Raw genomic sequence first — 23325 nt, 5'->3', positions numbered from 1 at the left:
GATTAGGATTTCTTCACGGGGCTTCCTTCACACACACTGAAGCTCTCTTATGTGAGAGGATTCTTGTTTGCAGCTACATGAAAGAATGAGAACAGTAATGATAGTATTTCAATGTGATACCATAGAGCTACTAAGCACAGGAAAAACAGGAAATATAAGATTCAATATTATTTCCTTCCTTTACTCAAGTAGAGCTCAAGGTTATATAACAGGTTGAAGAGGCAGGAATCGAAAAAATACTCAGAAATCCACAAACCAAATTTTGCAAAACAATGGGATGTCACATTGAGGGAAGTTGATTTAAGTTTCAGTATTTACTCATTATAATTTTAAGTATAAAACTCTGGTTAATTCAAACAAATTACAGCACCAGCAAGTGGCATGGTGGTTGGTGTGCTGGATTTCCACACGGCTGACTGTGGTTCAAGTCCTGGACCCGGTGGCTTGTTTTCTCACTTTCCCTCTCTCTTTCTGAAGTTAAAACAAAATAATAATAATAATAATAAATAAAATAAATAATTCTTTTAAAAAATTAGAAGTTTTATGTTGGAAAAATTTTTAGTTTTCTTTACATATTATGGTAATGGTAACATGACATGACATTAATTTATATCCTGGTAGCTTCAAAAAATTTTTCAATTTGATATTAAAATAGTGTATTTGATATTTGATAAAACATATCTTAAATAATAAATCTCCTGCTCTAAAACTTCTATAAACACACCTGCATTTGAGAGGTATCATACCATGGCTAAAGAATAGATAAAATAGGGACCAGCAGTTAGCATAATGGCTATGTCGCTGGACTCCCATGTAGCCAACTGTGGTTCGAGTCTCGGACCCGGTGGCTTAAATTCACACCAGGCGTGTGTGCGTGTGTGCGTGTGTGCCCAAGATCCCGAGAGAAGAATGGAGGAGAAGGGATTGCAGCGTGGCCACCCCCCCCGGGGGGGTGATTTCTCACTTTCTATCTCTCTGTCTCTGTCTGTCTGGCGAGCGCATGTGCCCTATAGCAAAAACCTAAAATAATCTAAACAAATATCCAGAACAGTTTAGCCATGTAATTTTACAAATTTTTGAAGATAAAAATTAACATTATGAATTAACTGTAGAGCCTTGTGGTCTAGTGGTTCAGGGAAATGGATCCCACATGGCCAATTCTGTGGTTTGAATCTTGGCTCTGGCAGCTTTAAAAACTCCGGGCGCATGTGTGTGCATGCTGGGAATTCCAACAGGAGGGAGAGGTACATGAGGGGGCGGAGGCATAGCCACAGCCCTGGGGGAGCGCTTCTCCTTCCTCTCTGTCTCTCTATGGTGAGCACACATGCTCTCTGGCAAATTAAAAAAAGAAGAGAAAATGCAAATGTTTACTACTCAAAAGTCATTATGTAGGGCCAGCGTGGTGGTTGGAGTGCTGGACTCCCACATAGTTCGAATCCTGGACCTGGTAGCTTACTTTCTCGCTTTCCCTTTCTCTCTCTGTCTCCCTCTGGTCAAATGAAAAATAATAACAATAATAACAAATGGAACTAAATAAATAATTTTTAAAAAGTCATTATGCAGTAACTTTGTTCTTGTATCAATAGAAAATCGACTGAAGATTAGTTATTTTTGCAGTGTATTAGTTTAATAGTGTCTGGGGCAATTTATAAAACTTCAAAGGCTAAGTATCCTTCAAACAGAACCATTGCTTCGAGCTAGTATTTTTTCCATCACTGCGCGCAGCAGGCTAGAGTACTCCACCAAACCCAAGAGTCGCCAGCATGCAAGATATTTGGGTTCAAACCAAAGGATTACACTACCTTCAGTGCACTCCACTGCCTCATCTGTTCTTCCTTGTTTCAAAGAAAACAAATTCAAATATATTGTAATTCAGGTTTTTAGGAAGGGCAGCCAGCAAACAGCGAGATAAACGTCACAGAAATGTGTTGGCAAACCAAAGTTTGCATCAACAGCGCCTACTACTGACAACATTATTGTGAACATATTAACCTTAAATAGAACAAACTCCCGAATGATGCAGTTCGTAATGAGGATTGTTTATTAAGAAGCACTTCTTCCCTTGAATATCTGTTTTAAAACATGTTTGACCTGAAATGTTTTTCTAGCAAATAAAGGATTTTATCACTAGAGCTTTAAATAACACACTTCTGGGCCAGTCTGGTGTGGTGGTTACGGCGGCTGGGTCCCACCTGGCCCACCATGTGGTTCAAGTTCTAGACCTGGTGGCCAGAAAAACATGCGAGGCATGCATGTGTGCATGCTCAAAATCCTGAACAGGGGGAGAAATGGAGAAGCGGGTGCCTTCTCATCAGCCCCCTTCACCTGGGCCTGTGCATGCACCCTTCTGGCCAAGTTAAAAAAAATTAAAAAACCACATTCCTTGCATAAATGTTAAATTTTAAAATGAAAAAAATTATCTCAGTCAAATAGCTTTTTTTTTTTTTCTGGTTCTTCTTGCTCTTTGTGAACTTAGGTTACAAATTTAATATGTATTTTCTCAAAACAATATAACTTTCACTATTTAACCCATCGTTAAATAGTAGAATAAAAACAGTATAATTTCCTTGCTAAATGTTCCAGTTCATATAGATCATATTATATTCCAGTTACTGAAACTCTGTGTAACACTACTCACCTATGAAGACTTGTGCTTTCTTGCTATCTTGACTGTCTCGGTCATTGTATACTCGACACCAATAGGTTCCTTGATGTTCCAGATCCACGTAAGGCACCTATGTCAACAGCAGAACGCGCACAGATTTCCTTTTCAATTTTAATTTAAATTGGCTTGGAGAGAAAGTCATTTTTTTTTTTAAAGAAAAAAAGAGAAAAAGAAAAAACACACCTCCCAAATATAACATTTAAGAAGGCTTCAGACTTGCTCAGATTATCTTTCTTAGATTACTGAAGATAATCTATTAGGTTAAATATCAGCAAGTAAATGATACAGTAATTCCAACAGCAGTGAGCCTGGTGTGATATTCTTTGGCATTCACATAAAGCCAATGTTGAATTCTAGCACTTTCCCAAATCGAAGAATTAATTAATATTCAACCACAAGGGACTTAAAGTAAAAACACTGAAAACCCTCCAAAGAGGAGTTGTAATGTTCGCCTTAAATTCAAGAAGAACATTTGTTTTAAATATTAGCCCCGGCAAAATACCCCCCAAGTCAACTTCCTACCATGAATAGCTTTTTTGTCTCATGTGTTAATGGTGATTCATTCCTGAACCACTGGTAGTGAGGAAGGGGGCTTCCAACAGCCACACACTGCAAAACCAATGTGCTGCCTGGCATTAGTGTTTGGGACTTCGGTTCAACACAGATTTGCAACTTGGATTCAGAGATGCCATCCGAACTTCCTTAAAGTAAAAGAAAAAAATAAAATCTTCAGGTTGAAAATAAAAGCAAATTTTTCCTATAGTTAAAAAAACAGATGTGTCAGGGACCAGCAGATGACATAATGGCTACATTGATGGATTGCCATGTAGCTGACCATGGTTTGAGTCCTGGACTCGGTGGCTTAAACTCATGCAGAGTGTGTGTGCGTGTGTGCCCAAGAGCCCGAGAGAAGAATGGAGGAGAAGGGATTGAGGTGTGGCCAGCCCTTCTGGGGGTGATTTCTCACTTTCTCTCTGTCTTTCTGGCGAGCGCATGCACCCTATAGTAAAAACCGCTCAAAAAAAAAAAAAAAAAAAAAAAAATGTGTCTGTTTTCCCTTTATTTTTCCCTTTATTTCAAAAAAAAAAAAAAAAAAAAAGATGTGTCATTTTACCCTTCATTTTACCCTTCATTTTAAAAATGAGTTTATTGGGGCCAGCAGGTGGCATGGTGGTTAAGGATTTCCACATGGCTGATTGCAGTTCAAGTCCCGGACCTGGAGGCTTGCTTTCTTGCTTTCCTTTTCTCTCTCTGGTCAAATGAAAATAATAATACTAATTATAATAACAAATAAAATTAAATAAATAAATAATTTGAAAAAGTTTATTTATTCCTTCCATGAGAGAGACAAAGACAGACCGGGAGCACCCCAGCCGGTCCTTATGCCATGATTCTACGGCCACCCTTAGCCAGTCAGGGTCACAGGCACATGTGTAGCACCTGGCATGCACAGGGAGGCCCTGGGACTCAAACCTACCTGTGTGAGTCCAGGTGAATTACAGTCATGTTGCTGGCCTTTACTCTTCATTTAAAAAAATTTTTAATGACATCTCCCAGACTCTCAGATTCCAAATGCTGGGGTAATTTGTGTATAGATACATTTTTCACAAATAATGTTTAGAAATTACAGACAAGCAGCAGACCTGACCTATAAGAATATTAAAGGAGGGACCAGCAGATAGAGTAATGGTTATGTTGCTGGACTCCCAGGTAGTTGACTGTGCTTCGAGTCTCAGATCTGGTGGCTTAAACTCAGGCCAGGCGTGTGTGCATGTGTACTGAAGATCCCAAGAGGAATATGGAAGAGAAGGGATTGCGGCATGGCCATCCCCCGTGGGGGGTGATTTCTCACTTTCAGTCTCTTGACTCTTCAGTGAGCGCATGCACCCTATAGCAAAAATCTCTCCCCCTACCAAAAAAAAAAAAGAAAGAAAGAAATGTTAAAGGAGATTCTTTGCCATAGCGAAATGATACTGGAGAGCACCCTTGGTCAGCAAGAAAGGATAAAGAGCTTCACAACCGGTAACTATGCCAGTACACATTTTTTTATAAGGATTATTTTATTTAACTTTATTTATTGATTTTTAATTTGATCAGAGAAAGGGAAAGTGAGAAAGTAAGTGGCCTGGCCTAGGACTAAAACCATGGTCAGCCACGTGGGAGTCCGGCGCCTTTAACCACCATGCCACCTGCCGGTCATCCTGATACACATTTTTTAAAAAAACCTTTTAATATTATATACACATATACAATATGTGTGTGTCTCTCTGTGTGTACATATGTGTATGTGTGTATATATGTATATATATTTATATGTATATATATTTATATGTATATATATATATTCAAAAGATGGACTAAAAAGTAACAACAAGAGTTAATAACCAGCGTGGAAGTAAAATGTATAACAAGCACATGGAGAATGGGTGGGAGGCTGGAAGTACTCTATGCTGAGGTTCTTTCACTGTTGCTAAAGTAGAATAAACTTTGAAAGCATATTAAGGATAAGTTACAGAGGCATATTATAATCTCTAGAGCAGCCACTAAAAAATACCCCACATAACTAAGGCCAATAAAAAGAGATAAAATGGAAAAAATAGAATAAATGGTTGCTAAATATTTGGCTTCATTAAAGATGACTAAGATCCAGACTTTCCCCTCTGGAGTTGAGATGAATAGGCAGACATGCTTGACAATAATACCTACAATAGAACAGAATTGTGTTCAAAAGAATAACTTTTGGAGGGAGAAAGGTGGCAAACGACACTTTGGAGTCCCCGTACTTTCAAATGCAACAGCTAACCTTTTCTTCCTGATCTTTCTCTAAGGAATTAGTGGTCAGGGGCTCTCTCTTATGCTTAGTTTAGAACAACTGCAACACCGAAGACCAAAGCCCTACCTCGTGACGGTGCTCACCGAATCACGTAACTGAGTGACCACCGTGTGCCAGCTTTGTTCTAAGAATCAGAGAGAGAAAGGGGAGCTAAGAACTACTCCTTGCCCCCGGGGAGCTCAGATGGCTAGGCAAATATGTAATTCTGAAAGCAATGTAATGAGTTCTGTCATAAAGGTGAAATCAGAGTGCCGAGAGAGAAGAGGGAGGTGAGAACGGAAAGAACCCTGAGGGTCTGCAAGACAGAAAAGGTATTCAGATGGAAGAACTGATGCAAAGCTTGGAGCTGTGAACAGGCAAGGCACCGTCAAGAAAACGGAGGTTACGGGGAGACTGAGCTTGAGTGTAGATGCCATCTGTGAGACGGGCACAGGGCCATGACAGGAGTCGGAGCTGCAGAGGCCAGGGGCAGGGACCAGACTGGGAAGGTCTTCAAAAAGTCATGGCGCAAGCGTATATTATGAAATCTATAAATGCACTAAACATTTTTTTTCCACCAAGGTAAACTCATACTTCAATTTCATCTTTCATGAACTTTAAAAAAAGTATTATTTATTTAATTTCACTTATTATTATCATCACTTCTTAATTTGCTATAGGGCGCCAGAGGGAGATAGAGAGAGAAGGAAAGTGAGAAAGCAAGCTGTCAGGCCCAGGACTTGAGCTGCTATTAGGCATGTGGTAGCCCAGCACCCTAACCACCACGCCACCTGCTGGCCCCTCCATGAACATTTTGAAGTCCCCTGGAATACGTGTGTATAGAGAAAGAGAAAGCACCTGGGATCAAACCTTAACCGTTGATGATATATTACATGAAATGCACACAGGAGCTTTTGGTACAATTGTTGATGCTCTCAAATTGTCTAGAGGGAAATATTTAAAGTAAAATGAAACAAGGCAGTCTCCATCCTAGCATTCAACTTCTTTTTATCACTTACTCTGGAAGCTTTCTGTTACGTCAGTGACTTGGCAAACATCCAGCTGTGACCACTGGCTGAATTCGAAGGTGAAATTATTATTCACTCGGCAGACATAAAAACCTGCGTCTTTTACATGTACTTCCTTAAAAATAAGTTCTGATGCATTTCCATATGGAATCTGTGAAAAAAAAAATCAGTGAACAGAACATAAGTGAATAACTTATCAAAAAATCCTGTCTTACAAAACACACTGTGCAAATCTCTGACTTCAGCGTGGAGCTTCGGAAGTCTCTCTTTCTCTCCCTCAGGTTTAAAGTACTTGTTAGTTAAAGCATAACGATCTTTTTTTAAAAAAATTATTTTATTTAACTTTATTTATTTATTCATTTATTTATTTGAATTTGACCAGAGAGGGAGAGAGGGGGAGAGGGGGAGAGGGAGAGAGGTAGAGAGAGGGAGAAAGCCGCCAGGTCCAAGACTTGAACCATGGTCGGCCATGTGAGAGTCCAGTACCCTTAACCAGCAAGTCACCTGCTGGTCCCAAGCATAACAATCTTGATTTCTGTAGGACGAAGCCTCAGAAATCTACAGGCTTTGACAATTCTCTCAACCAAAGCATTTCTCTGCCCTCCCAACAGCTCACAAAAGCTCCCCAGCAGAACACTACCCTGTCCTGTCATTGAACCAGTTCAATGCTTTTGCTGTGGAAGGACCTATGACTGCACTATTTATGAGTTATGTAGCCACGATGTGGCAAACCCCTCAGTGGCATGGAGAGAACACAGAATTAGATCTGGCTACGTAGTGCTTTCAGTTCTGGCCAAATTAGCTTTGAGTAAATGGGCAAGACATTTTACTTGGAGACCCCACTGTCTCATCTGCAAAATTCTTTGTGAGGAAAGACCCCTTAACCAAACTATATTCCACTTCCTTCACAGTCGAGGTGGAGAAGGCTATGGAAGCACATCAGTGATGGGAAGGAATGGCGTCAGGGTTATCCGAGCTCTTCCCTGGGCTCCTGCCACCACAGTTAGGTTTCCTTCTCTTGGAATTTGCCGACTACACCCACCGTTGGTGCACTGCCCAGGGGCCTACTCGAGTGCCTCCTTTTACACCATAACTTCCTGGCAAAGTACGTTAACAGGCTCACCCTTCTCTCCCACCAACCCTCAGCCAATGAGTTCCACTCTCTCCCCTCAGTACCTGCACCAGGCAAGAACACGGTGCTGAAGATGTGGCATCTGGGATGACAGACTGCACTTCAGTACTGCTTGACGCTCCTCCTGTGCTAGCCACCATGTCTGCCTGCCTTCTGGGTGATGAATGGACACGCTCCCTCTCCTCGAATCTTCTCCTGGGAGAAGTCCTACTTCTCTCCGACACTGACTTCTGACAGAAATTCTCCCATCCCGCCACCAAATCACAAACCTGGGCATGTCTGTGCCCATTTATAACTGCTCTTTTCCCTCTTGTTAAAATACAAAATGCAGGGCCGGGAGGTGGCATGGAGGTTAAGGGGGCTGGACTCCCACATGGCCGACTGTGGTTCGAGTCCCAGACAAGCACATCAGTGATGGGAAGGAATGGCGTCAGGGTTATCCGAGCTCTTCCCTGGGCTCCTGCCACCACAGTTAGGTTTCCTTCTCTTGGAATTTGCCGACTACACCCACCGTTGGTGCACTGCCCAGGGGCCTACTCGAGTGCCTCCTTTTACACCATAACTTCCTGGCAAAGTACGTTAACAGGCTCACCCTTCTCTCCCACCAACCCTCAGCCAATGAGTTCCACTCTCTCCCCTCAGTACCTGCACCAGGCAAGAACACGGTGCTGAAGATGTGGCATCTGGGATGACAGACTGCACTTCAGTACTGCTTGACGCTCCTCCTGTGCTAGCCACCATGTCTGCCTGCCTTCTGGGTGATGAATGGACACGCTCCCTCTCCTCGAATCTTCTCCTGGGAGAAGTCCTACTTCTCTCCGACACTGACTTCTGACAGAAATTCTCCCATCCCGCCACCAAATCACAAACCTGGGCATGTCTGTGCCCATTTATAACTGCTCTTTTCCCTCTTGTTAAAATACAAAATGCAGGGCCGGGAGGTGGCATGGAGGTTAAGGGGGCTGGACTCCCACATGGCCGACTGTGGTTCGAGTCCCAGACCTGGTGGCTTGCTCTCTCGCTTTCTCTCTCTACATATCTTGCTCTGTCCCTCTTTGGTCAAATAAAACAAACAAACAAATAAATAAAGTTAAAGAAAATAATTCTTTTAAAAAAATACAAAATGCATCTTCCTAACAAAGGCTATTGAGGCTAAGGATACATGGGGACCTACTCGGGGCCTTTAGAGTTGGCGTGAAGATACATGAAGCTAGAAGACATCTGAGATTTGACAGATGCAGAAAGAAGTCTTCTCAAGGCTTATTTTATCTGACTAAAGCAGAAACTAGTCTGAATGAGGTAGCCATAAATCCCCTCTGGGGCTGACTTTCACTCCCAGGAAGGAGATGAAGAGGAAACCTACCATAAAACCCCTCTGGAGAGTTTTATGGCCACACTTAGTTAGAAATGCCACAGGGACTGCATGAACAAGCGATATCATAAACTTCCCTCTCATACTTCCCTCTCGCCCCTTGGGTTCCCTAAAGAAATCTGCTTGTTCTTTCCAGAGAGGTTTTCCCCCTCCTCTCATTTCCTTACTAAATTAGGCATAGAAACCTCTAACTTTAACCATTTAACAAATGACTTCTTTTGTACCTTTTTTACTAAGTTCAGCTGTTTTATTTATTTATTATTATTTAAAAAAATTTGTGATATGGCCCATGCACTTACCAGAGACAGACAGAGAGGAGAGAGGGAAGCAAAGTGAGAAATTGCCCCTGAGAGATGGCCATGTCATGTCTCTTCTTCTCCAGTCTCCCCTCAAGATTTTGGGTATGCACGCACGCACGCACGCATGCACACATACTCCTGTTTTTCAAGCCCTGGGTCTAGGACTTGAACTGTGCAGTTGGCCATGTAGGATCCAGCCACCTTACCCACTATGCCACCAGTGGGCCCTGTAAGCTCTTCTATACATACAAATAAGGTTTTTCTCCAATGACCTGTCTCTTGTCTGTTAATCTGCAGGCTCCCAGACACTGGACCTAAAACTTAAATGGGTAGAAGGAAAGTTTTTCTTCTCCAACACTCCTGTCCTCTCCGACCTTGCTTCTGCAATGTTTTCTCTGCCTTATTAGCATCTACCCTCCCTTTCACTGCATTGTTTTAAAAAACATTCTAGTACCTTCTATCTTATGAAACAAAACACAACAACCCAAATAAACCTCCCTTGACCACACATCTGTTCTCAGGAACATGAAGCTGGCCACTCTTCTTCTTCAAATACTTTCCATTTCAGACTTTCATGCCAATCTCTCTTGGTTTTCTCTCTATCTCTCTGGCAGATTTTTCTGTCTCTTTATTGGTTTATCTGCTATGTAAACTCTCAATGCTGCCTTACCAGATATCCACGTTCTCTAGTTGAGTCACTAGGCATTATTTATTTGATGTATAATAAGCATTTCAAATGTAACACATCTGAAGTCAAGTTTTTTTTTTTTTTTTTGGAGAGGTTTTTGCTATACGGCACGTGTGCTCACCAGACAGACAGAGAGAAACAGAGAGACAGAAAGCAAGAAATCACCCCCCCAGGGGGGATGGTCACGCCACAATCCCTTCTGCTCCATTCTCCTCTCGGGATCTTGGGCACGCATGCACACGAACCCGGCGTGAGTTTTAAGCCACCGGGTCCGGGACACGAACTGCGGTCGACTATGTGGGAGTCCAGTGACATAGCCATTACGCTAAATGCTAGTCTCTCTAAAGTCAAGTTTTTAAAAAATTGTTTTGTCTACATCTCTTCCTCTCTAATTTTCAGCACCTCAGTATAAAACATGTCCCAGATGCTCAAACAAAAAACATGTTTAGAAAAAATTACCTCTTTATTCATTTTGAACCATTGATATTGCACAAAAGGGTGTCCAGTTGCTCGGCAACACAGTTTTACACACTGTCCAGCCAACACTGCCTTTGATTCTGGGTGTACGGTGATCTTTATTCCTTAAAACAAACACAAGTTGAAGTCACAGAAGAGTTTAAATGGCTCATATGTCTAAATCAAACAAGAAAAATTCTGGAAGTAAATACACATCTATCCTTGTCATAAATCACTCATTCCCATCCTCCGCATCAGACTAGGAGTTGGTGTATAACGTCACAGTCCATGTTGGATTGGATAAGTATGTCTATATCACTGATTTGATTATTACACCCCATGTGCATGCTTTGAAAAACCATACCGTACCTCACAAAGACGTACATTATGTGTAAGTGTAAATCTCTCACAACAACAACAGAAGAATAGACATTTGTGAGCTGCGGACTTTGTGAACCCACGAGGGAAGTTACCTTGCCTAAGACTTTGATCTACTGTCTTAGGGGGGTAATTATTTGCCACGTTTCTCGATTCCTAGAAATACATGAAAAAACTTTAGAAAAAATGTATTCACTTATTTCTTCTATTAGAGAGGCACACAGGTGTGTGCACACCTTCAGGACAAGCACCCCAAAAGGATTCTCACACCATGATCTACCCTCGAGGGACCAGCAGTTGGCGTAATGGCTATGTAACTGGACTCCCATATAGTCGACTGTGGTTCGAGTCCCGGACCCAGTGGCTTACACTCACACCGGGTGCATGTGTGTGCGTGCCCAAGATCCTGAGAGGAGAATGGAGAAGAGATTGTGGCACGGCCATCCACTCTGGGGGGTGATTTCTCGCTTTCTGACTCTCTCTGTCTTTCTGGCGAGTGCACGCGCCCTATAGCAAAATCCTTTCAAAAAAACAAACCCCACAATGATCTACTCTCAGCCGTAGCCAGCCTCGACCATGCAGCATGCATGCACATGCCCTGTGTGTTCAGGGAGGTCTCAGGATACAATTCCAGGGCCTTCCCCATGCGGGTCCCAACCATGATCTGGTTCCTGGCTTTAACCCTCTACATTCTAACATTTCTGAAATCATATGTGCCTTACAATAGAGGCCTGCCAGGTGGTAGTCATGACATAGTTCTCGGTGCCAGCTCATGCCATAGAGTTACTTGGTCATAAATAGTCATATGGATAGCCCTCAAACTGAGTTAAGTGCAAGTGTCACGTTTAAATGTCTACTATGGTCTGAAGACGTCCCCTTCAAAATTATGTGTCAGGAACATCATTCCCAGTGCAATAGTGTTGAGAGGTGGGGCCTAAGGGGAGGGGTTCAATAATGAGGGCTCTGGCCTCTCGGGTGGACTAATGCTGTGATGAAAAGGTCTGATGGGGACAGGTTTGCCTCTCTTCTGCTATTCTCTCTTGTGAAGAGAAGACATTTATCCTTGCTCGCGCTTCTCTTCATTCCACGGAGGATGCATCAGGAACCTCCTTCTCAGGTATTTAGACATGATTGTGGACTTCTCAGCCCCTGCAATTGTGAGACATAACATTTTCTTCTCTATAAATTACTCAGTCTGCTGTTATAGCAGCATGAAACAGACTAAGACTGTGCCGATGAAAGCGTCTTCAGATGATTATATTATGACTTACTATGGAAATAAAAATGATTTTGGAAGTGAAAAGGCACAGAAACAGAGCAGAAGGATATACATTTGATACTTGTGATGAAAACATGTCTCATTTGAGCAATAACTAACAGCACTGGTACTTGGGAAACTTGACAGGAACTTGGAAGAAAATCCAGGAGTCAAGCACGGAATGCCCGCTGCTTTCCTCCTGTCTGCCATTGATCACCCACCTGGGGATGCAGGCTGCCAAGCCATGAGGACTCTGCAGGAGCTCTGCAGAGAGGCCCAGGTGGTAAGGACAGAAACTTGGGCCTCCTGCTGGCAGCCAGGGAGGAAATGAGGGCTCTGAACCCACAGCCATGTGAGTGAACCATCTCACAGGATTTTCTAACCCCTGCTGACCCTCCAGATGCCTCCAGCTCCAGCCCTGGTTGACAGCCACTGTTGCTTCATGAGACCCTCAGCCAGACACCCAGCTGGTAAGCTGCTCCTGTATTCCTACCCTCAGAAATTACAGTGGTCGTTTAAGTTTCCAGTTTTGAGGTGATTTATGGTGCATAATTGACATGGAAGAAACCAAAGTTAGGAAATTTTACATTTGGCATGGTTGGGATATATAAAACTGGCTTAACTGGCTTTCAGGAAGGAAGGAGAAAAGATCATTAAAACTTAAAGAACTTATGGACCAGCAGATGGCATAATGGCTACGTCGCTGGACTCTCATGTAGTCGACCGCAGTTCAAGTCCCAGGACCAGGAGTGTGTGGGTGCGTGCCCAAGATCCCGAGAGGAGAATGGAGGAGAAGGGACTGTGGTGTGGCCACCCCCCCTGGGGTGATTTCTCACTTTCCGTCTCTCTGTTTTTCTGGAGAGCACACAGGCTCTATAGTAAAAATCTCTCCAAAAAGAAAAAGAAAAAAAAAACTTAAAGAACTTAATTTCCACTACCTAGTTTCATTTTCTTGTCTATTCTGAGTGTTTTCTTGTAAATAGTATCTTTTTCCTCTATAGCCCACCAATCAGAAGGAATGGAACAAATATTACAAGTAAAGATGCTGTGAATAATAGCATTTTTTTTCTTTTTTTGCTATAGGGTGTGTATACTTGCGAGAGAGAGAGAGAAAGAGAGAGAGAGAGAGAGAGAGAATATCACCCTCCAAGGGAGATGGCCACACTGCAATCCCTTCTCCTTCATCCTCCTCTTGAGAGTTTGGGCACAAATGCACATGCACTCAGCCTGCTTTTCGAGGCACTGGGTCTAGGACCCAAACCATGCAGTTGGCCACATGAGATCCAGCACCTAACTTCCATATCACCTGCTGGCCCAATAGCATCTTTGTTTATTTATTATTCTTAAAAATTTATTTTTTAAAGAATTCTTTTTTTAACTTTATTTATATATTGAAATTTGACCAGAGAGAGACAAAGCACGTGTGCACACAAGTGAGTGAGTGAGTGAGCAAGAGAGCAAGCCACCAGGCCTGGGAATCAAACCTGTCAGTCACGTGGGAGTCCAGCGCCCTTAACCACCATGCCACCTGCTGGCCTGCATCTTTATTTCTTGAAATAAATTATTTAATTTTAAATTCATTATTATCATTTAAATTTGATATAGGGCACGTGCACTCACCAGAGAGAGACAAAGAGAATGCGAGAAAAAGTGAGAAAGCAAGCTGCTAGGTCCAAGACTCGAACTACAGTCAGCCATGTGGGAGTCCAGAGCTTTAACCATCATGCCACTTACTGGCCCTCCAAGAGCAATCTTAATACAACAAAAGGTACTAAGTTTTCTAGGGGAAAAAAAGGATATAAAATATATATATGAAAAATCCATATCCGAAAGAAACCAAAGTTCAAAATGAGTAAGTACTTATTGCATATCTATCATGTTTGAGGATCTAGAAGAACCTTTGAAAATCTTCAGTAAATACAGTAGAGCCTCTCAGAAAGAATTAGAAACTCTTTTCAATGAAGAGATTTCACATTCACCAAGTGTTTATGTTAAGGGCAATTAGCACAGGATGGAATTCAGAATTTTTCTGAGTTCTATAATACACGTTGGTAAAAAGCTGGAAAATGGAAAGGGCACTCTTGCTGAAGCCAGCAAACTCACACCACCATGTTTTACTGATTTATTTATTCTTTAGAGAGACTGTTCCCATAGGATGTATACGCTTGCCAAAGAGACAGAGAGACAGAAAACAAGACGTTACCCCCAGGGGACATGGCCACACCATAATCCCTTCTCCATTCTGCTCTCAGAATTTTGGGCTTGCGTGCACACGCACCTGGCATGAGTTTGAAGCCTCCCGGTCTGGGACTTGAACAATGGTCGGTAATGTGAGAGTCCAGTGATGTAACTCTTTTTTTTTTTTTTTTTGAGAGGTTTTTGCTATAGGGCGTGTGCGCTCGCCAGACAGACAGAGACAGAGAGACAGAAAGCAGGAAATCACCCCCCAGGGGGGATGGCCACACCGCAATCCCTTCTCCTCCATTCTCCTCTCAGGATCTTGGGCACGCACACACACGCGCCCAGCGTGAGTTTAAGCCACCGGGTCCGGGACTTGAACCACGGTCGACTATGTGGGAGTCCAGCGACATAGCCATCACGCTAACTGCTGGTCCCCAGTGATGTAACTCTTACGCTATCTGCTGGGTCCCTATTTTTTTATTTATTAATTGTTATTTATGGCTTATATAACATTGTGCATCTTTGTGGTATACGGGGTAGCTTTTCAAAGCATGCATACAGTATATAATATATAGGTGTATTTATTTAAAACAATTTTTTTTTCTTGCTGTAAGGCACATGTGTTCATCGAAGAAAGCCAGAGTCAGACAGAGGGGAAGTCAGAAATTACCCTCCAGGAGAGATGGCCATGCTGCAATCCCTTCTCCTCCCTTCTTCTCGTGGGATTTTGGGCATGCACACACATGTGCCAAATATGATTTTCAGGGTGCCAGGTTTAGGACTCAAACCATGGTTGGCCATGTGGGAGGCCAGCACCTTAACCATCACACCACCTGCTGGCCCCTAGGCATAATTCACTTTGAACATTACACCATGTTGTATACATTTGGAAATAGATCTCCTGTTCTTCTTTTGGGAAGTATACGCTAAATTGCCAATGTCATTTTTTACTCTGCCGTGGTACACTGCTCCATAACTAATTACTTGTTTACATACATTCCTGGGTCTGCTGATCATTTTCTCTTGCACGACACTGTATTTTAATGTCCCCATATTGACTGCTCATCTGCCAGGAGAGTCTCATGTTACAACTTTAAGGTACAAAAATTCTGATTTTCCAAGTTTAGGTTGGAAAATAAAACAAGTATACATCTGAAAAACACAGGACTTTGGGTAACTTGGATTTAAATCTGGGTTTTTTTTTTTTTTTTTTGGTTTGCTATACAGTATGCGCACTCATTGGAGAGATAGGGAGGGAGAGAGAAAACAAGAAATCACAAGAAATCATCCCCCAGGGGGAATGGCCACGCCACAATCTGTTCTCCTCCATCCTCCTCTCGGGATCTTGGGCACGTACACACATGTGCCTGGCATGAGTTTCAGCCATCGGATCCAGGACTCGAACCGCAGTCAACTACATGGCAGTCCAGCGACATAGCCATTACGCTAACTGCTGGCCCTGATCCTGCTGCCTTAACCGTTATGCCACTGGCTGATCAAAATAGGGAATCTTATGGTGGTCTCACACTTAAGGACGTTCCACATCCTCCCACACACGACGTCTATTCCTCATCAGTGCCCGTAGTCTCCCCCTTGTTGGGGAAGTAAGCCGGTCTTGCAGCCCACCACCAGCAGTCTAGTTACTCAGGATGAAATCTTGGTGGTGATCCTTCAATGCCTCCTCCTCACTTCCTCATCCTTCAGGCGTAATGTATTGGGCCTGTCGATGAAGCTCTCCACGAATCACCGTTTTCAATGTCATGGCCTGACTGCACACCACCACCATTTCTGGAGTGAACAGCTATTATGGGGTTGGGGTGCTGACTCTCCCCCATGCAGTTGAAAATCACACTTCTGACTCTCCAGTACCTTTCCTAATAGCCTACGGTTAACCAGAGCCTTACCAATGATATAAACACTCAACACATAATTTGTATGTTACATACATTATATCCTGTATTCCTAAAGTAAACTAGAAAAAAGAAAATGTTATCAAGAAAATCAAGAGGAAAACATATTTATAGTGTTTCTTGAAAAACATCCATATATATGAGTGGCCCTGGCTAGTTGGAGCCTGTGTGGTAAAAGGCCAAACTGTCCATTCAAACTCATGGTTTATATTTGTCCTAGACATCAACAATTTCAGTAGTCTAGTCCTCAACAAGCACAAAATACATGAATTCTTGCTTCAAAAAGACTAAGAATTAAAAGGCAAAATGTGATTTGGAAAGCACCCCTGGTGAGTAGTAAAGAAAGGAGTTGCAATACCTCCCATGTCTAACCACACATATTTCCTTCCTCCCACATAGCCTGTGTGACAGGGAACCATGGTCAGCCCTAAACCACCTCCTACGGCACCCACGAGTCAGAGGGTGCTGAACAAAGGGAAGGAGAGACTATGGCACAGTGCTAAGTAGGATGCACCAAGGCATACAAATGAAAGTTCGATTGTAAATGGCGAATGCACAGCTTCCTGGCAAACAAGTGTATTTTCAGATAACATCTGCAAAAAGTCAAGAGAGTTACTTGATTTCCTGTAAGCCTGGGAGAATTTGACTAGGTATGATGGAACTAAGGATTGCGCTTTCAATATACACACAGATAAAAACAATGCATGGCACTAAACAATAGAAGAAAATTGAAAAGCCTGTGCAAATTACAAAAGATAAATTAGGATAATTCCTGATTTGACAAAAGGATTCACAAGATCTTCTCTTTAAGTTATTTCCTTTCACAGTGCATCTCAATATTTTACAAACACCTTTTCCAGGAACAGTTTTTGTTTTTATTTTATTTTTTTTAAAGAGAGATTTTTGCTGTAGGGCACATGTGCTCACCAGAAAGAGAGACAGAAAGTGAGAAATCACGGGGGGATGGTGTGGGGGAGAAGATAGCTATGCCACTATCCCTACTCCTCCATTCTCCTCTTGGGATCTTGGGTACACATGCACATGCACCCAGTGTGAGTTGTAGGCCCCCGGGTGTGGGACTCGAACCATGGTCAACTGTGTGGGAGTCCAGTGACATAACCATTATGCCACCTGCTGGTTCTATCCAGGAGGAGATTTACTGCATACACTGAATTACATCTATTTTCTTTCCTTTTTAAAAGAAGAACTACTTATGGGACCAGCAGTTAGTGTAATGGCTAAGTCGCTGAACTCCCATGTACCGTGGTTCGAGTCCCGGACCCGGTGGCTTAAACTCATGCTGGGCGTGTGTGTGTGCATGCCCAAGATCCTGAGAGGAGAACGGAGGAGAAGGGATTGTGGCATGGCCACCCCCCCGGAGGGGTGATTTCTTGCTTTCTGTCTCCCTGTCCCTCTCTGTCTGTGGGGCGAGCGCATGGCCCTATAGCAAAAATCTCTCCAAAAAAAAAAAAAGAGAAAAGAAGAACTACTTATTTATTTAATTTCATTTGTTATTATTTTTTAATTTGACCAGAGAATGACAGAGTGAGAGAAAGGGAAAGGCAGCAAGCAAGCCACCAGGTCCAGGACCTGAACTGTGGTCGACCATGTGGGAATCCAGCGCCCCCAGCCACACCACCTGCCGGCCCCAAAGGACATCTATTTTCTGAGGCCATGAACCCAAAAGATTTTTTCCAGTAGCTTCTATATAACTTTCTTCTTCAAAGGTATTCTGAAAAAGAATTTTTTTTTTTGGAGAGATTTTTGCTACAGGGCGCGTGTGCTCGCCAGACAGAGAGAGATATAGAGACAGAAAGTGAGAAATCACCCCCTGGGGGGATGGTCATGCCGTAATCCCTTCTCCTCCATTCTCCTCTTGGGATTTTGGGCATGCACGCACATGTGCCTGGCGTGAGTTTAAGCCACCAGGTCCGGGACGTGAACCATGGTCGACTACATGGGAGCCCAGCAACATGGCCATTACACTAACTGCTGGTTCCCGGTATCCTGAAATTTTCTAAGGTATCACTGATAAGTACTTACATGTCCCACTGGGCCCCAACAACAAACCCCTATGACACAACTGATGCATATCCAAGTTTGTCCCTCTTACGAGACAACTGACATGTGTTACTAGTCTGGCCAAATCCAGTCTCTCACATCACTTCTCTTACTCTATTACACTGCCCAAGACTCCCCCGAACATCCTGTGCAGAAACATTCTTTCAGACCTCGCTTACCACTCCCTTTCTACCTCTCGACTTCCTCACCCTCAGTCCTAGCCAGACTATCTTTTCACTTGCTATTTTCCTTCTGGGAATAATTGCCAATTTCCTGACATTCATGGAACAAAAAACCCTCTTATAAGTAAGATACAATATCTGAGTTCTTTTTAAGTTGGCAAGGAGAAAAAAAATGAAGTTCATGAGTCAACAAGGCAACTGAGGTAATGATCCATAACTCAGTTTCTCAAGCAATCCAGAAATCTGGATTGAGTTCAGTTCAGGGTCAGAAGACCTGTTTGATTTTTTGGATTGCCAGAGGAAATGTTCTCCTGCCAGAGAGAGAGACACATACACAGAGAAAGACAGGGAGAAACCACATCCTGATGGGGCATGGCCATGCCACAATATCACCTCGATTTCATCAGGATTCTGTGTGTACCTGTGCCCGCCATGTTTGTCGAAGTGCTGAAGCTGGGGTTTGAACCATGGTTGGCATGTGCGATCTAGCTCCCAAATGCACAGTGCTTAAGAACTTAGCTATGGGGCCGGTCCTGGTTTTTATTCTGATCTCTTTCAATAACTGTGACTTTGGCCAAATAACTTTTATAAGACTCATTTTCAACATAAATGTTTGCTTGCAAAATTCAAATGTTTGTAGGAGCACTGTTCAGTCTCTTCATAGAATCATGAAACTAAAAATCAAAATAAAGGTATTTTGGAAAGTAAAGAGTAGTATTCAACAATTTTTGCATTTATCTTAGAAAAATAAAAGTAATCTTAAAATTTACTTTTATGATTTTAACCATTATTTTTATGAGAAATACACCAATGCGTATGCGACAAGGAATTGCAAGAAAAAAATTATATGAAATTAAAAAGGAATGAGGCCAACGAAAAGAATGCCACTGAAGAGCAATCACATGACCCTGTCACAGCCACCTGACATGTGCCCTAGATGAAGCAAAAGTCTTTAAAAGATGGCTGTTATCACAAAATGAAACTCAGGATTCACCTTAATGAAGCTCATGTATAAAATAAAAAGTTAACTCTCTTGGGCCAGCAGATGGCATAGAGGGTAAGGTGGCTGAATTCCACATGGCTTATTTTGTGGTTCGAGTCCTAGATCTGGATGCTTGAAAAATATGCTGGATATGTGCATGCATTCCCAAAATCTCAAGAGGAGAATGGAGGAGAAGGGACTGCAGAGTGGTCATCCCCCCGGAAGGTGTCCACCAAGTCTGGGGCTCGAACCACTGTAGACTACGTGGGAGTCCAGCGACATAGCCATTACGCCAACTGCTGGTCCCAGTATTTTTTATTTTAAGAATTATTTTATTTAACTTTATTTATTTATTTATTTTAATTTGATCAGAGAGGTATAGAGTGTGAGAGAGAGAGTGAGAAAGCAGGCTGCCAGGTCTGGGACTTGAACTGTGCTCAGACATGTGGAAGTTTAGTGCTTTTAACCACCAGGCTACCTGCTGGCCCCAAGAATATCTTGACGTGTACACCTAAATTTATCCACATTTTCTAAGAACACAGATGCCGATATTAGTGTTTTGGGATCAGAGACTGAAGCTTAAATAAAAGTATAAAGGTTTAAAAAAATCATTGTAGGAGACCAGCAGGTGGTGTGGTGATTAAGGCACTGGACATTCCCACATGGACAACAAAGGTTTGACTCCCGGACCTGGTGGCTTGTTTTCTCACTCTTGCCCCTGCCCCCGTCCCGTGGATCTCTCTCTGGTCAAATTAAAATAAATGAATGAATAAATAAAATTAAATAAATAATTCTTTAAAAAAAGTCATTATAGACCTCTGGTTCGAGACAATTTCTGTACATTCATTTAACTCCCTGTCTCAGATTCCCACTAAGATGACCAAAGGATGCAAACAAAGAAACAAATGATCAGCACTGAAAAATGGGGGTGGGTGTCATCAACATGCAGACACTAGAATGATGTTCTCTACTGCAGAGGTCAAGCAGGGCAGACCAGGGGCAAGACGGCCAGTCCACGTGCCGTGCAAAAGCCCAACGAGAGAGAAAACAGGAGAGGGCACGCCTCAAGCCTCTGGGGCTCCTTTCGAAAATATACTAGGTGCCAGAACCCAGAGCGAGAATTATCATTTTTTTAAAAAGTTTGTGGGACCAGCAGATGGCTTAATGGTTACATCGCTGGACTTCTCATGTAGTTGACCGCGGTTCACGTCCCGGACCCGGTGGCTTAAACTCACGCTGGGCACATGTGTGTGCATGCCCAAGATCCTGAGAGGAGAATGAAGGAGAAGGGATTGCGGTATGGCCATTGCCCTGGGGGGTGATTTCTTGCTTTCTGTCTCTCTGTCTCTTTCTGTGTTTCTGGTGAGCGTGCGCATCTAATAGCAAAAACCTCTCAAAAAATTTTTTTAAAAAAAGTTGCTACAGGGCATGTGCATGCACCAGAGAAACAGAAAGTGGAAAAACATCCCCCTATGGAGGATGACTCTGCCGCAATCTGTTCTTCTCCATTCCCCTCTTGGGATTTTGGGTGCACACACACATGTACCCGGCATGTTTTTCAAGTCAGAGGGTCAGCGACTTGAACTGAGGAGTCAGCCATGTGGGATCCAGGGCCTTAACCACCACACCACCTGCCAGCCCTATAGCTAGTTTGTAAAACCACAATTCTGGGCCGGCAGGTGGTGTGGTGGTTAAGAGTGCTGGACTCCCATGTGGCCAACTGCAGTTTGAGTCCCAGATCCAGCGGCTTACTTTCTTACTTTCCCTCTCTCTCTCTTTCACTCTGTCCTTCTCTAGTCAAACTAAAATAAATAAATAAAATTAAAGAAAATAACTCTTAAAAAATAAAGAGACAATTCAATGTTCATGCGTGAAATTTGCTTTTTATATGGTCTTACCCTGTTTCGATGTGGGTAAAGAAACAGGTTTTATACATTTACATTTTCCCAACGTTTAACGCAATTCACCTAGTTACATGAGATATGTTCTGCTAAGTTGCCTCTGAACTTCTGGAAGTATCCCTAAGGGGAAAACCTACCTGGAGGACTGAGAAGCTGAAGAACTTCGGTGTGTTCCATGGCCTGCAGGAAATCGCTCAGTTCTGTGACTGTACAGCCTTTTTCCCCCAGGAGCTTCAGTAAACACAGGCTGGGGCTTCCTTCAGGTTCCAACACCTTAAGGGAACATTGCTCCAGGTCCAGGCAACTGAAAACAAAGAATGACTGAAGTCAATGACTTTCTGCAACATGACATGCCTGCTACACGTCTGGACCACTCTCGGGCTGTCGTGAATGAACTCCGAGTCCTGGTGAGCGGTGAGAAGTTATGCACATTATAAACACAGTGTCCTTTCCTCCTCCTCCATCCCTGTGGACCTCTCTTTATTCCTGTCTTCCACCCAGCTCCATGATTACGAAATTAGAAGAATAAGACAGAAACTTTAAAATGGGATGTCGAAGAAATTTGGATAAAAACTTTTGTCTTTAATTCAGGAATGGGAAACAGGGAGACTAGAAACATCTCTTTACTCCTTCTTTGAAGATGATGAGGTACAAGGTGATTTGAAACAGAAGCACAAGTAGGCCAGGTTATGCTGCCTTCGGAGTGAAAGAAATACTCACTGCTTCATTCAAGAGAAAGCAACATTGGATAGAACAGTCGCTGTTACAAAGTCAGCAGTTAAAAAAGTAAAGTATCCTGAATTACTAGTTAAACAAATTGTGATAGGGACCAGCAGTTAGTGTAAAGGCTATGTTGCTGGACTCCCATGTAGTCAACCACGATTCGAGTCCCGAACCTGCTGGCTTAAACTCATGCCGGGTGCGTGTGCGTGCAAGATCCCGAGAGGAGAATGGAGGAGAAGGGATTGTGGCATGGCCATCCTCTCTGGGGGGGGTGATTTCTCACTTTCTGTCTCTGTCTCTGTCTATCTTTCTGGCGAGCGCATGCGCCCTATAGCAAAAACCTCTCAAAAATTATTTTATTCAACTTTATATTTTTATTTATTTTAATTTGACCAGAGAGGGACATAGTGAGAGAACAAGGGAGAGAAAGCGAAAAGCAAGCCACCAGGGCTGGGACTCAAACTGTGGTTGGCCATGTGGAAGTCTAGCGCCCTTAACCACCTTGCCCCTGCCAGCCCCCCTCAAAAAATTTAAAAGTACTGGGACCAGCAGTTGGCGTCATGGATAGGTCACTGGACTCCCATGTAGCCGACCACAGTTCAGGTCCCAGACCTGGTGGCTTAAACTCACACCGGGCGTGTGTGCATGCATGCCCAAGATCCCAAGAGGAGAATGGAGGAGAAGGGATTGCGGTGTGGCCATCCCTCCTGGGGGGGTGATTTCTCGCTTCTATTTCTCTGTCTCTCTCTGTGTTTCTGGTGAGCACGTGTGCCCTATAGCAAAAACCTCTCCAAAAAAAAAAATAATTAAAAAGTACTGTGTATTCAAAAAGAGAAGAGAGTTACTGATATTAAAAGTACTGCTAAGTGTCTAGAATACCTAAGGATGGGCACACTAGGGTCCACGGGCCAAATGTGTCCAGCCACCTGATGTTCGTAAATAAAGTTTTATTAGAACGTAGCTATGCTCATTCATGTATATGTTTATATCTGTCTATGGCTGCTTTCCTGTTATAAAGGCAGAGTTACACAGTAGGCCTGCAAATTCAAAAATATTTCTGATTTGTCCTTTAACAGAAATAGTTTGCTGGCCCGGGTGTGGTAGTGTGGGTGGTAGGGCGTAGCTGCACGATACTACAACCACATGGGAAGTTTTGGGGGATTGACCTGGACATGCAAGCAGGCATGCACATGATCCTGGTTGGCTGGAAGCCTTGAGGGAAGATTATGACGTGGTAAGACCTGTCACGGCCACCTCCCCTCAGGAAAGTAAGAAACAAATAAGCTTGGGGGCAGCA

At 43.0% G+C, this 23325-nt stretch overlaps 1 protein-coding gene across 2 annotated transcripts in view; it reads right to left on the bottom strand.

The window, feature by feature from the left end:
* MALT1 (MALT1 paracaspase) overlaps nt 1-23325 on the bottom strand; it is a gene marked incomplete at its 5' end in the record, with an annotated part of 70339 nt that overhangs the window by 36203 nt on the left and 10811 nt on the right. Inside the window, 6 exon segments of one of the 2 annotated variants that reach the window (XM_014585088.1) lie at nt 1803-1835; nt 2639-2735; nt 3188-3366; nt 6497-6656; nt 10456-10577; nt 21443-21609. In XM_014585088.1, coding sequence (XP_014440574.1) covers nt 1803-1835; nt 2639-2735; nt 3188-3366; nt 6497-6656; nt 10456-10577; nt 21443-21609 — 758 coding nt within the window. 2 annotated transcript variants of the gene reach the window in all.

The sequence above is a fragment of the Tupaia chinensis genome, unplaced genomic scaffold (assembly GCF_000334495.1).
Source record: "Tupaia chinensis unplaced genomic scaffold, TupChi_1.0 Scaffold000012_1, whole genome shotgun sequence".
Taxonomy (NCBI): domain Eukaryota; kingdom Metazoa; phylum Chordata; class Mammalia; order Scandentia; family Tupaiidae; genus Tupaia; species Tupaia belangeri.
This window is presented reverse-complemented; position numbering and strand designations above follow the sequence as displayed.